Consider the following 15,947-nt stretch of genomic DNA (forward strand, 5'->3'; position numbering starts at 1 on the left):
TTACAAGAGGGAGGAATAATCTGCCTCTCTTGTTGTGTCATGCCAGGCTGCAAATAATAATCCCCTTGTGTGTGTGTGTGTGTGTGTGTGTGTGTGTGTGTGTGTGTATTTTCCCTTGGAGCATGTAGGCTACAGATGTTCAGCCCCTCTCCCCCTCTCTCTCTCTCACTCTCTCTCTCAATATATATCTGTGTGTGTGTGCGTGTGTGTGTGTGTGTCTCGTGAGGGGATAGGTGCAGACAGTGTATAGGATCGCACACACACACACACACACACACGCGCGCGCGCATTACTCTCCCGCAGCCTCGCGTGGCAGAGAGTCTGATGCCATGACCGAGGACGCGTCCCTCCTCTGCTGAGAACCATGCGCTGCCGGCTGACCCCTGCTGGAATGAACCGACGGAAAGGGGCTTTCAAGGGACTCACCTGTGGATTTGCGCCGTCACGATGCCTTATTTGACCAAACCTCTGATTTTACTTCTGTGTCTGCTCGTTACCGGTGAATGCCGTAAGCACGGCCACCGGGTGCGGAGATGGACCGGTACCGTGGAGACCCAGAAGCATGGCACGTAAGTGCAGGATTCAGGGCAAATGAATACAGGGATACATGAGAGGGAAAGGCGGAGAGCTGTGCGCACATTCGAGCAGATAACAGATAAAATAACATTTTTAATTGTCATTATCATAATATTTACCAGGTAGCTACATCACACAGGAGGTGAGTGCAGGAGGTCTGAGGCTGCATGGGTTTAAGATGCTGGAGAGTAGTGGAGCTCAGTTGTCATGATATTTTAAATGATTCAAATTTTTCCTAAGAAAAAAGAAACTGAAGTCAGAAGAAGTATAATCTGAAATTTTTTAGGAAAAAATGAATTATGGAGCATTTGTTGAATTAAATGTATGTTTTGTAAATAATCTGAAATATAACTTTTTTTGACACCTTTGATTTTTTTCTTTGTTTGCTGAGAAGCCCCAGTTCAAGTGTGAACTTGAGGTGTGGTCAGGAGGGATTAGCTCTGCTTTATTACAGAATTGCCTGGTGTTGCTGAAAGGCGTGCAACAGTTTGTTAACACCTGTCAACAGAAAAAAAACAAGACGATTAACACACAGGAGCGGAAAATCATGAAATCATTTCAAAGGTTAAAATTACAACAGCACTATAAACGATAAATTTACTGCAGTTAAATCTGTGCACAGTGTCCAGCCACATTCACCCACACACACACACACACACACACACACACACTCACACATCCGTACACTGATGGTGGTGGATCTGCCTGAAGGACACTGACCTGCTGCTCAGTTGGAGACGTGGGTTCAGGACTAAAGAACAAATGCAGCATCCGCCTCAAACGACCAGACTAAGACCTCTAGTGGCTGTGTGGATTATGACTGTGTCTGTCGGGGGAAAGGTGGAGGTGACATGAGTCCGATGTGGAGCCTCAACACTGTGAAGGGTGGAGGCCAGGGTGGATGAAGGACTGGTTTCTTATGACTTTTAGCTAAAACCTCAACCGAGTACTTTTTTGTTTGTTTCTTTGTTTGTTTCTTTGTGTGTTTAAACACACATTTGAAGGCCGTGGCTCCAAACCTCTCGTTGCTCAGTTTGGAGTTGGACTTGTACAATGAGTTGGCTCTAAGAATCAGAGTCTGCACTCACAGTCTGTATGAAAAAACCTCATATTTTTATGTTGGAGTGGCGAAGCCCTCTGGTGGACATGTGGATTTTGTGGTTGTGGTTTGGTGGTTGTGTGAATTTTCACTCTAGTTTGTCATGAGTGAAGGAGGACGTAGTGTGATGTTGCTGTAGGGACACACAGTCTGCAGAGGGAGGGGTAGGGGAGGTGGGGGGTTTGGATAGATGGATCCAAAAACTCAAACTGTTCAAAACTGCCTCAGAGAAATGACTGTAATTTACTGTCTGTGTTTAGGTTTAGGAAACAAAAAGCTTTGGATGAGATTGGAAAGAGTCTGGTTTTAGTTCAATGTTAATCGACATGTACAGTAGATATTGTAATGTGTGATTGGATATTTAGGGGCAAAAGAAAAGCTTTCATTATCCGTGTTTCCATAGCAGTTTTGTGCAAAATAGAAGCGTCTTCTTTAGAAAAATCAACAAAACACAGTTGTGAATGTTCTGTGTTTCCATTTAGGTTTTCTCTTCTTGCGATATCATTCCAATTGAACGTGGCGACGGATTTTCAGCATCTGCTAATTTTTGGAAATGACTGTATCCACTGCAGCAAGAAGTAATGACGAAATGACAGAAAGACAAACATCTTATATCTGTCATGTCACTTTAATGCGTAAAAAGTGATTCCATTTCAAATTTGTGAAATATTGCTTTGTGGAATCGTCTGAAAAACCAACTCATGAGAGCGCAGGAATGTTTTTGCGGCATTTGAGAGTTTTTTTGAAATTCCACTGCGTGCATGTACATAATGGAAACGTGGCCACTGATTCGTTCAGTCACTTCTTTCCCCCACAGTTCCTCATTATGTTGATGGAAAACATAATTATGATTCCTCCCAATGTATGTACTTTTTGCAGAATAGTTGCAAATATATATATATATACTGATTTTGTGGGACACAGGGATGAACTTTGACACAAGACGCCTCTATTTGCCTCCTTCTATCTACCAATAACGATTTGTTTCTGAACCCAACCAAACCTTAACCACAGCACAGCTGTCAGGTCAGAGAAGGCTAATATTAATTCATTTTCTAAGATTTATATTGGTGATGTAAGGTGGCCCTGAAACTCAACGCACTGCAACTTAGGAAAACACATGCAAATACACACAACGCTAGCAAATTCTGAAATGGGCTGCAACAAACAAAAACAGAAGTGTTTCCAGGGGACACAAAACAGTGATGAACCCAGCTGAGACACACTTGTTCAATACTTTGTGGCTTTTGAAGTTAAAAGCATTGAACAAGTGCACATGAATGTATTAATAACATCCATGGAGGTGTTTCCCAGCCAGGTTCATCACTTTTTATTATCCCCTGGAATCTTCCATTGTCATCTGTGCTATTTGCGGCACGTTTCTGAATTTGCTTGTGTTTTGCTCAAGCATCAATCTCCGGGGCTGAAAACTGAAGCCAATACTTAAGAACCAAAACCTGCAGTTCCTCTAATGACCACTAGAGTCTGGCTACAACAGTGAGTCAATCCCCATAGACTCCCATGTTAAAATGTCCGACTTTACAGCATAAATTTACAGCCTGGTACGAAAACAGTTTCGGTCTCTGTAGCTAATTTCCTCCTTCATGACGACTGTTTATATAACTCACCTGTTAACATTTCATTAAGACTGCAAGTTATGTAGAATTGAGGGCGTAGCCTCTTTGAGTCACAGGTGGAGGAACATACCATCATGAACCAAAGTCTCGGCTCCACACACACCCCTCCTCTTTCCCATTTTTAGGTTTGCTGGGAGTTAGGGGCGGAGTCAGACACTGCCAAGATGGCGACGGTGAAGCAGCTCACTCTGAGCTTCAAAACTGCTCTTCAGAAACCTCTGGGTGACATCTCCGAGGCTACGTCTATCTTTATTTACAGTCTATGGTTTTCCTAAATTGCAGTGCGTTGAGCTTTCAGGGCCACTGTAGTTAATACATTGACAAAAGCACATTTGTACGTGTCATTATGGAGCAGTTTTCTGTCGTTGTACTTGGACAACAGCAAAACTACGATGTAACGTGTTAAAGGTCTCAAGAGTGAAATCAGAAAAAAAATATCTGTCAGGTGTAGTTCTGCCAGGTCAAGTCCATCTGAACCTCAGAGGTAATTTAACTCAGCATGTGGTCTCAACAGCCTCGCCACCATCACTGTTACACACACACGCGCACACACACACACACACACGATACCACTGACATTTACCCCAGCATGGTTTCTGTTGAACCAGGGTAGTTTCAGTGTCTTGTCTGCAGTCAGGGAGCTGTGCTGCTTGATCACAGGGCTGATCTCAACCTTTCTCAAACACATTAGCATTTTCTCCTCTGTTGTAATGATGGTAGGTCTCTGACATTTCATGTGTGGTCCTCTGGAAACTGTGAACGAGAGAGACTGATTCTTTGATCCCTGTGCACTTGAACAGTGAAGGTGAGGAAAAAAAAAAGAAAGGCTGCATATAAATGATCAGTTGCTGCAGTTCTTGTTCTCAGTGGTGTCAGCAGATTGAATCAGTATTCTCCAGTGTCGGTGCGTTGCCTTTTATCTCTTTAAAACCTGTAAAAGTCTTTCAGTAGCTCATCCTCTAACGAGTGTCCTCTTCCTGCAGCTCTTTGTCAAAGAAGCCTCCAGATGTGACCAAGTCTCGCAAGATGAAGACAGAGCATCTGCTCAAAGTAGATGATCATGACTTCACCATGAGGCCGGCGTTTGGAGGTAAGTGCGGAGACGTTTTAGTAAATAATTTTCCTTTTTCCATTTATTATCACAAACACACAGATTCATTCAGCAGCTTTTTTTTCCCAAAGCTTTAACCACAGCTCATGTGCTGAGTTGTCTTGTCAACTTCACTGGTGATGACTTTGAGAGGTGGTCAAAATTTCCAGAAAAAGCTTGTAAGCGGACTTTGAAGTCAGTATTTTGTAGAAAACCAGTATCAACACAAGATTTATGCCTCAGTTTACATCTATGTCTGTTCAGACCCTTACAACATGAAGTGAAGACTGATTTTCCAGTGAGGCAGTTTTTTGTGTTATAGGGGTCTATAAATAGAATTGATGTGACTTGACTATGTTAAGCTTTGCTGTTCTTGTTCTGCTGTATGTCGCCGTATTAGTGTGTAAGTTTATTGAGAGAAACAAAAGACCGACTCAAACTCGTATATGTTCAGATGCTGGGCTGATAAAGACAAGACATAAAGTTGCAGCCATGACAGTAGACAAAGCTTCAAATGTGGATGTTGCTGCAAAGAAGCTACGAATTGTAAAACATGGCTGCTGCACACACATCTTCAACCAAACAATCAGATCAAAGATCTGTACAATCCTAATATCAGTGTCACCAGTTCAATTGCTGACCAAATGTGAAATATGGTCACAATCTCCCCTTCCTGAGTTACGGCGTTCAGTGATGTCCAGAAAAGTCTTTTTGCCATAGCCTGTAAATAAAGATAGATGTAGCCTCTCTGATGTCTCCCACAGGTTTCTGAAGAGCGGTTTTGAAGCTCAGAGTGAGCCGCTCCACTGTTGCCATCTTGGCAGTATCTGACTCCACCCCTAACTATAGCTAATCCAAAAATGGTCAAAGAGCAGGGGCGTGTATGGAGCTGAGTCTTCAATGAATGCTGGTTTGTGACAAGCATACGTTCACCCACCTGTCATTAATAGAGGCCATGCCCTGAATTCTACATAACTTTAAGCCTCAATAAAATGTGAACAGGTGAGTTATATAAACAGTTGAAGGAGGAAATTGTAACATAGGAGTCTATGGGGATTGACTCAATAGTTGGAGCCAGACTCTAGTGGTCATTAGAGGAAGTGCAGGTCTTGGTTCTGAAGTGTTTGTTGATGCTTGGTTTTTGCAGAACATTATAATGTCACTGTGAAGTTGACCTTTGACCTGTCATGTCATCACTTAGTTGTTATATCCTATTAGACATTTGTGTTGAATTGTGTCATTATTACCATATTAATTGGTGAGTTATGATCAAAAACATGTTTTGTGAGGTCACAGTGACCTTGACCTTTGACCTTTGACCATCAAATTCTTATCAGTTCATCCTCATGTCCAAATGAATGTTTGTACCAAATTATAAGAAATTCCCTCATGTTGTTACTGACATATAGAGTTCATAAGAATGAGACGGACCACAATTCTCTTCCTGCTGATTTATGAATTTTTGGATTATTTGAGTCCCCTAACCCTGCAGCTCCAAACTGAATATGAGATCCAAGCAGCATAACATAATTTTCATAGAAACAAACAAAATCTTCTATGAATGTCAGAAAACACTAATTCATAAAGATCAAATAAACTGATTTCAGTTGTAGTTTATTGTAAAATAAACTGTCAAACGCAGTCCAAATGCAGTGTTATAAACATTTTTCACAGCAATGAGCATTGCTGTGAAAAATCAGTTGCGTGTCAGCACTTGTTGCGTCTGCGCTGATGTCTCATAATTGATTGATGTTTGACATGTTGGGCTCTTTGATGTTAAACCATTTTGAAGTATCCATCCGCCTCCTGTAATCATCTCAAAGCATGAAGCATCTCTCCACATTAATCCTGCTCCATCAGCAGGTCGGCCAGCGCTGCAGCAGAGAACAGACATGTTTTTTGTCCTGCTGGAACACAGGAACAGCTACATCTAAAGCTCTTCTTCAGGCCGACAATGTCACTAATCTCCTGTGCTGGCTTTTTAAGATGAGTCTCTCAGTGTGGCAGATGCTCGAGCATTGAGAAGTTGTTCCCCAACTTATGAAGCTTTTCAGATGTCCCATTGGTGTTGTTCAGAGTGTGATTTAAAGACCACAGTTGAGAGGATGGTTTATGCACACCCTCATCTCTTTTCCAGGCATGGGTTAAATGTAGAGATAGTAGTATTTTATCACTGGACTGCTTCAGAAAGTAGCTCAAGGCTAGGTCTTTGTTAACATGCTTAGAAGTGTGCGCCTCTTATGTCTCTTTTAAGCAATCAAATGCAACTTGTTGGATCTCCTAAAAACTCAACCGAGCTTTCATAAAGACATTTGGAGACAAGGATGCACCCACATCTCTGCTCTGAAACACAATGGGAGAAGAATAAATCTTCTTTTCACTCGTTTGGAGTTCTACTTTGTTGGTGAAGAGGATGGAACCGTAATTAAGAGAGTTAGTGGCTTCTCCCCCGTCACAGTGAGGCAGAGCGTTTAGCAGGAGGTCACAGTGGAAATGGGACTAAAAATAACTGGCACAGAGTCCCAACAGAGGATACACGGCTGCAGTCACATTAGTATAAAGATTCTTGTCCTCCGCCCTGTTTCCCTCCACAGGGCTGCTGCCTCCAGATGTGTTTAAAGCCTCAGCCTTTTCTATATTTAATAGCACTTTACCATGGTTTTTACAGCAGAACAGATAAGTAAGCCACTGGATGAGCTGCATCAGAGTGAGAGAGGCTGGAATTGAAAAAAGCCCCCCAACACCACTCCCCACCCCCACCCCTTCCTCCAAATAAGCAAGTCAATAACAGACTCAGAGCGAAAACAGCTGCTGTTATCCAAATGACAGACTTGAGGTTGCTGAATGTAGATATAAAGTTAGATAAATAAATAAAAATGATGGATTTTTTACATCTTGTGTTTTGCTTCCTGACTCGAGGCAGGTGTGGAGAGAATGATGGTGGTGCAGAGTAGATCTCAAATCAATATCACAATTATTTCAAACTTTTACCTTGAGTATTATTAATGATCCATTACTTTGGGACTGATTGGCCTCCCTCTTTTTTTGAACCATGCTCTTTACATATTAGATAATGTGAATGTGTTCATATGAAAATCTTTTTTGGGTAGAATCCTGATCTTACGATCTTAATCATGATCTGTATCCTGTTTCCGCTTTGATTTTATTGTGAAAATCCTGACTGGAAGTTGTGATTCGTATCTATCTGTCGCTTTGATGCTTTTGTCTGCTCGCCACTATTCTTCTCCCACATTGCTGTTTACAAGTTGAGTCACAACCAATCTCAGTTTTTGCTCAGTTCATACAGAGTATTCCTTTGGTCTGTTGTTTATTTTTGAGTTATATATAAAATTACAATTTGCAAGTTCAGTCGCCTCTTCCTGTTTCCCTGCCTGCAGACAGGTCTTTTGTCCTGCAGAAGGACTGTAACTCCACCATCTTGGACTGCAACTGGTGACGGTGGTTCTTGTTCTGCTCTGGTGGAGAACTGGTTCATGGTTCAAAACTCACCAAGGCTGAAGAGCAGAACAAGGACTGCTATCTCCAGCTTCAGTTAGCAGGCTAGCTTTTTAACAGTTAACATGGTCTGGTTAACAGAGGTTGAACTTCTGAATATCTAAATATAGAAATTTTCAATGAAGCAATCTGTATGATTTAATCTGAAAAGTGGATCATATGTTTAAGTAAGATCATCCACAATATAAGATCATCAAATCGCCACCCCTGGTTCTAAGAGGAAAAAAAAATGGTGGTGTTATCTTTGGTTGCTATCCATGATACATTCACCTCTGACTGGTAGTCCTGACTGATAAGGCCCAATCAGGAGGCGAGACGGGTATCTGTGGTATCATTTCTGCCTGTCCAGGCTACAACTCAACCCTGGAGTTTTCAAACTAAAATAAGTCTCTATTTTAGAGGCTCAAAAACTCGCAGAATTCACAGAATTGGTTGAATTTGCATTCATTATTGCAATCGCAACATTGTGACTTTCTGCAGGGATTGATCACTAGATTTTTTGGGACCTTTGGAGGCAGCAAAACAAACTGAAGCGTAAACCTTCATATTAAAGCTCCATATTTTCCTCTTCTTCTGTGTTTTATTTGAAGTCTTGATCCATAAGAAGCTATATTTGTGGTTTTAAGAAACAAAAACCATCTATATGTAGTTTTACATCTCTTCTCTCAGGCTTCTCTCTGGAGCTCTAGTAGTTTGTTGTGACATCACAAAGTTCCTGATGGCTGGTTTTAAGGCTCATTTTCAGAATACAGGCTGTGTGTGTTTCTCTGTGGACTGTGTGCACGGTATTAATAGAGAACCTCGACCTGCTTTATAATGAAAGAACACATGGACATCTACATTTATACTATATGGGACCTTTAAGTCCCTGATAATTTTTTGGTTAATTACACAGCCTTAGTGTAGAACAAAGCTAGGTTTGCATCTTCCAATGTGCGTCTTTTCAACCTGTAAGATTTTATAATGTGTGCCTTTGCCCTTATTATTGCTTTTACTGGTGGTTTCCCTGATTTCCCATGAATCTCGGCAAAAGGCAAAAGGTGAATGACACATATTTGAAAAAGCACACACAGACACACAATTGTCATAAGATTTTGGAGAAGTGTAGGAATAATAGTATATTTGATTATTAAGGTCATAGTTATTATTTGTCACATACACATGTTGTTTTCCTTCGTTCACACAGATGAAGTGTAGAAACGTACATGTCATTATATGAGGGTTTTTTGACAGTTGATATGACATCAGCTACCATATAACAGCTGTTTATACAAAATTACAACAGTTCCTTACGCACAGTGTTGACTTTTATTCCTTCCTCATGCTCTCTCTCTCTCCTGTTGAATGCTGTGTAGAGCTGCTGTTAGTGAACACTGGTTGTGGGAAGTCGATGACAACTCGCTACTTTTCTTGTACTTCAGAATAATAACCTGACCTCCCTGGAGATTCAGTGCTGTGCACAAATCCCTTGTGTTCAGCTTCTTCATGTCTTGACAACTGTTATTGCTTTTGCCTCTCTTTAGGTCTGACGGAGACAGTTTACTCCAGTAAGAACAGAAGCACAGTGGACCAACAGTAGTTGTAGGGTTGTATTGAACCCTGAGCCTTGTTACTGCATTACCGTAAATCACACAGAATATGTGCAAGGGAAAAAAGAACTGAACAACCGAACTGGGAAAACTTGGTGTTGTTCGAAAGGCCTCATTAAGAAACAGTTCCCTTCAAAACCTTGTGCCTCTAGCTCCTTCCTAGATGGAGAAGTTGCACAGATGTCCCTCTTTTCTGGGGACAGCCCCATTTTTGGTGGCCTGTCCCCGGCAGGAGCTGTCCCAAGAAATGTCCCCGTTTCTAACTGTGAATTAAAAAATAGATGTCTAGCATTTTGGTTGTTTTGACCAACAGAGGGGGCTAGCTGCTAGCTTTAGCAGCTTTAGAAATGAAGCTAAAACCATCGAAATAGAGTTCAATCAGATTTTTCTTTTTTGTTGTTGTTGTTCTGACTCTGCATTTGACTTCACACAGCAATATACACAACCTTTTTGGAAAAATGCTTTAGATTCTTTTGATCTGTGGGCACTTAGGAAATAAAGAAATATAAATAATTGAGGAATAGATAGACAATAGGACTTCATGACAGCTTCAGAGGTAGGGAGTCGTCATTTTATCAGTCACCCATAACCATAGTTTATTACAGTACAACAGTTACCTGGTCAAAATACATAAAACCAGGACTGTCCCTCTTTTTTATGTCATAGGTAAAAACATTGGGTATTTTAATGTTTATTGATCTGGTCACCTTAAGTTACATTGACAGACACACAAACATCTCTCCATTTATAGTAGTAGGATAAGTTACTACTGAGACCTCTGAACCCAGCAAGAGAAATCCAATGGCGCAAGAAAAACAAGCTTTTATAAGATCAGACAAATAGTTTATCCAGATCATCTGACCCACTTTATTTGGAGGTCAGACTGAAACTGATTGCACTCGTAATGTCACAAATAATAATAATCCCTCATAGAGAGGGAAAACTATGTGGACACAGCTCTGACATCCAGTTTGTACATTGCGATGGACGAATGTTCACAGTTTGGGTGATAAGGTTAAACATTTGCCTTTATTTTCTCTTTTGAACTAATTTAATCTATTAGTTTATTTGTTTGACAGCTTGTCTTTTCCCCTGTTGGTGTTTATCTTTAACGAAGGCACTACATTCTGAGATTTCGGTGAGTCGGTGGTTCACTGAAACCAATCACTGAACCACTAAAATAAAACCCATGTTGAAATAAACTCTAGTTTCCTTTAACACTCAGAGTATATCTCTGAGGAAGTACAAAGAACAGAAACGATGTTGTTACAGTCAGTACTGTATGTTCATGAGAGGGGTTTATCTGACAAATAGATTGTTGGATTTCTTTAGCCTAAGTGGAAAGTATGAAGCATGAATGGTACATAGTGTTCATATACTGCACAATCTCAGTAGGGCACAGGTGCCCTGGTGGCAGCTGCCACCAATATCATTTGGTGATTTGGTTGTATTTAGATTGTGACATGGGATGACAAAAACTTTGGAAATGTTAATATCAGGACAACGCCTAATGTAAATGTAACTTTGACGTAGAATACTGGCGACAGCTCATGTTGATGTTTTGTTGGTTTTAAGTTGGGCTTCCGGTTGAGGGAACGCTGGCGCAATCTGGCTGCCGCTGCTCTCCAGATTTCTAATTGTCTCTCTGCTGTCCTTTTAGTCAAATGGACAGTAGTTAATTGTGCATACACTTGCCAGAGTTTGCTGTTTGTTGCTTTTAACGATAACTAATAATCTGGTGGTTTTGCATACTGTGAAGCTCCCTGTGCCATACCTGGTTGCTGGCTTCTCTGCCTCTCTCAGCTTGTTGTTTCTCCCTCTCCCATACTGGCAACAATGCGGATTAACAGACTGCTTGTATGGATTACGATTGCCTGGTCTACTCTCTTTGTCATATTTCATTGAGTGACATCAAATGAATACACATCTGCGGAACTTTTTCAACTCCGATTCCACCCCTCTGAGCCACCATCTGCACTCTACTCTCACGTGTATATTCTTCGTCATCTTCGTCGGGAATATATACACCGTTGGTTGCATTGGAACTTCAAGTTCGATGACACAAAGTCAATACAATCCTTTTGGTCTTCATCCTCCCAACCCTCAAGAAAACCTGGTTGAAATGTTGATTATAAGGTGCTAGCCAGCCTAGACAGGTCGGCTAGTGCCATGTTCAACATCCGCTCCCTCACCAACAAGTGTACTCTACGACCTAATGACGGATCATAAGTTTGACTTTCTGCGTTTGACAGAGACCTTGCAACAACCGAACGATTTTTCACAGCTCAATCAAACTATTCCACCTGCGTAAGTCTACACCTGTCAACCCTGTGCCTCTCGCTGGGGATACTTTATAATAAGAAGTGGAAAGTTTCTTCTATACCTCATCTGTTACATTTGAGTCTCTGGCCATACAAATCAATGGTCCAAATCCCACTATGCTTGCAACTGTTTACCGACCGCCAAAGCCTAACAAAGATTTCTTAAATTAATTTTCTATCTTTACTGCCTCCTTGTGCTCTATATCTTCCAATGGTCATCTGCTGGGTGACTTTAATATACACATGGATAATACTAATAACTCTCTTACAATGGACTTTAGATCATGCCTTGACAGTACTGGTTTACAGCAATTCACAGACTTTCCTATTCACTCCAAAGTTCATATTCTCGATCTTATCTGTTGTACTGGTGTTACACCTTTTGGCTTTATAGCATCTGACTTATCCATATCCAATGACAAGCTAGTGTCTTTTAATGTTAATATAACAATATCTGAACCGAAACCACATCGTACAATCTCTTTTCAGAACATTAAGAATATAAATTGACTTGCTTTCTCTACTAGCGTTGATAATCTCCACAAGAAAGGCAACTTATCTTCCCCAGATGAACTGGTCTCCCTCTACAATGATGGACTTCAGCGCCTCCTTGATGCCGTTGCTCCTTTAAAAACCTGCACTGTCTCCTTTACCCATTCTGCCCCCTGGTATACTGCTGAACTGCTGTTCATAAGCACATGTACGATGACAACATACATCATTATAAGGACGCTCTCTCCACAGCAAAAAATGCTTATTATGCAGACTTAATTAATTCTGGTAAAGGGAACACAAGAGCACTTTTTTCCACTGTAAAGAACATCCTTTGGCTACCTGATACTCCCCCATCTCATAAGTACTGCATTGCTCAATGTAACACTTTCATGGATGTCTTCAATGCCGAAATTGAAAACATCCACCAACAATTGACTCACCTGGAAATATGGTTCACAGCTCAACTTATCCAGCATTGTACGACCCCCCCCCCTTTCTCCTCTGGCTAATTTCAAAATCCCAACTGTTATTGAAATCCCTGGTTTAATTCAAAACTCTAAACCTTCTACCTGCCAGTTAGAGGGAAGACAGGCTTTCACCAGGTGAGTTGGAAGAGGGTCTCTCTCCTCTGTGATAACTGACATTGTCTGACACTCTTCCCTTACTTCTGGTCTTCTGGTAATAACTCCAACTGTGAAGAAACCTTGGTGCAGACCACAACAATTTGAACAACTCCCACCCCATCTCAAACCTGCCCTTCCTCTTTAAAATACTAGAGAAAACTGTCATTTCTCAGGTTCACTCTCACCTAACCAATAACCATTTGTACGAACAATTTCAGTCTAGACAGCACAGAGACAGCCATGGTCTAAATCACAAACGACCTGCTGATGGCAGCTGATTCTGGACTATTAACCATACTTGTACTCCTTGATTCCAGCTCAGCCTTTAATACAATTGTCTATAATATTCTTCTAGACAGGTTATCATCTATTGGCATCACTGCCAACCCTCATGCCTGGTTTAAATCAATTATATCTGGTAGAAAACAGTTTGTTCAGTTAAAGAATTTCAGATCATAGTCCTGCCCTGTTACCACCAGTGTTCCCCAAGGCTCTGTCGAAGGCCCCCTTCCATTCATCATCTACCTCCTGCCTCTTGGACACATTTTCAGGAATTTCAGTATTCAGTTTCACTGTTATTCTGATGACACCCAGCTCTAGATGTCTACCAAGCCAAATGACACCCTTCCACCCTCTTCCCTCTTTGACTGACTGCTGGAAATTAAATCCTGGTTGTCCTCCAAATTCAAGAAATCAAACTCAAGAGTGATAAAACAGAGGTTCTCCTCATTGGTACCAAACACACTTTAGCCGAACCTGACAGTTTCTCTTTAAATATTGACTATGCCACAGTTCTTCCTTCACCCCAGGTTAAGAGTTTCGGTGTCATCCTTGACAGCACCTTGCACTTTGAAGCACACATCAATAACATCACCCGGGCTGCATTCTTCCATCTACGCAATATCAAGCGCTTACATCAGTCACTTACAACCCACAGCACTGCTATCCTTGTACATTTCTTAGTCACATCTCACATTGATTACTGTAACTCTATCCTCTCTGGCCTTCCCCATAAACTCCTCCATAAACTCCAACTGGTTCAGAATGCAGCAGCTCGTATCATTACCAGAACTCCCTCAATAGAACATAGTACTCTTGTTCTCCAGCAAGTCCACTGGATTCCCGTTAAACACCGTCACTTTACAACCTAGCGACTGCTTATCTCTCCAATCTACTCCAAAGTTGTTCACCTGCGTGTGCTCTTAGATCTTCCTCCTCCATTAATCTCCCTGTAACTCCTGCTTGTCTCACTACCATGGGGTTCATAACCTTTAGCCTTGCTGCCCCTCGACTCTGGAACTCCCTTCTACAAGACATCTGTAATATTGATTCTCTTCCTGTTTTCAAATCCCACCTCAAAACATACCTCTTCAAACTTGCCTACTCTCTTTAACTCCGGCACCAGCGCCTAATCATATTAATTTTATACAATTACATTTATTCAAATTTATTCTGTATTTTATGCCTTGTACTTGATTATTTTGTATTTTAGGCCTTGTATTAGTTTTTTTATCTTCTACTGTGCGTTATAAGGTGTTCTTGAGTGCCGTGAAAGGTGCCTATAAATAAAATATATTATAATTATTATTATTATTATTATAATTATTAAGTTGCGTTGTTAAATAACTAAAGTCTAACATCTTCCAAACGTCTCATGCCAATGCCAACTGACATGTAAAATACCAACATTCAGGTCATAAGCAAAACCCAACATCTGCTAAATGGCACAATGTCAATTAGACAGCATTGGGTTTTAATGTTAAAACCCAGCATTGGTTTGCAGGGAGATGAAAGCAGTAAAAACTAAACAAGAGAACATGTAGTCTGTTCATTAGATATTGTAAACTCTCAACGTGACCACCAAAGTTTTTCCTGACAAGCACTTGCTGGTTGAAACAATGCTTCCAGGGACCTCACAATTTATAGTGAGTGAACTACCTCTTTCCTCTAATGCCTCCACACTGGGGACAGTCAGAGCCAGAGGCATTATGTTTTCAGGGTGTCCATTTGTACGTATGTCGTGAACTTGATATCCTATTAACGCCTTGACAAAATTTCTTCAAATTTGGCACAAACATTCACAAGGATGAACTGATTAGATTTTGAAGGTCAAAGATCAAGGTCACGGTGACCTCACAAAATACAGTTTTGGCCTTGTGAACACAATATCTGCAGATCTCTTCAAGGGAATTCCATTACCTTGGGCAGAAACGTTCACTTGGATGAACTGATTAGTTTTTTCTGTGGTCAAAGGGCAAAGGTCAGTATGACCCCACAAATACTTTTTACTCAAGACTTCACACAGCAAATATGACAAAATTTCAGTCTGGATGAACAGGGAGACACGAAGTGGTTATTCTAGTTTTTCTATTCTGGTTCCATTATGTAGACAATGTGGCCCAATGGTGACAATAAAGAAAGGTTAGACAATTGTTCAGAAGGAGGTGTTATCTTCCTGGGATGATGAAAATAAGAGATACTCCTCATGGAAATCCAGGATTTACTTTTTAAGATGTTGGTTAAGGGGAGATTGTGACCTGCTGATGGCACTAACTTAAAAAACAGGGGTCCAACATGAATCTCTGCACAAAAGTTAATGAAGATCTGTATGGTGGTTGTCGAGGCTCAGGATTAAGTTTTGGCCAGTGGATGAAAAGGGGCTTTTTACCATAGCTCTGGATCCATATAAAAAAAGGTTCTCCTTTAAGTCCCTTGAGTGGGTCAAGCATTGACAACATTTGCTACAAAATCTCCCATGATATAACCGATGGCATTATTTTAGTATTCCCTTCCCCCAATAATAAACATCCACCTCTTTTCCATTAAGTGGAAAAAAATGGTGATGCTATAAAAAAGTAAGAAAGTAATCCGAAGCTAGGTTTTATCCTCCTGGGACCGTGAAAATTAGAGATACTCTTTATGAAAATCTAGGCGTTATCTTCTTAAGATACTTTTTAAGATATTCAAAGGTCAAAGGCAGATTGTGACCCTGCGGCATTGC

At 40.9% G+C, this 15,947-nt stretch overlaps 1 protein-coding gene across 1 annotated transcript in view; it reads left to right on the forward strand.

The window, feature by feature from the left end:
- The first annotated feature begins 220 nt into the window (after nucleotides 1–220).
- gabrr2a (gamma-aminobutyric acid type A receptor subunit rho2a) overlaps nucleotides 221–15,947 on the forward strand; it is a 76,091-nt gene continuing 60,364 nt past the window's right edge. Inside the window, exons 1-2 of the mRNA XM_056393736.1 lie at nucleotides 221–569; nucleotides 4,296–4,402. Coding sequence (XP_056249711.1) covers nucleotides 448–569; nucleotides 4,296–4,402 — 229 coding nt within the window. The 5' untranslated portion in view covers nucleotides 221–447. The remainder of the gene's footprint in view (nucleotides 570–4,295; nucleotides 4,403–15,947) is intronic.

This window comes from Seriola aureovittata, chromosome 13, assembly GCF_021018895.1.
Source record: "Seriola aureovittata isolate HTS-2021-v1 ecotype China chromosome 13, ASM2101889v1, whole genome shotgun sequence".
NCBI classification, from domain to species: domain Eukaryota; kingdom Metazoa; phylum Chordata; class Actinopteri; order Carangiformes; family Carangidae; genus Seriola; species Seriola aureovittata.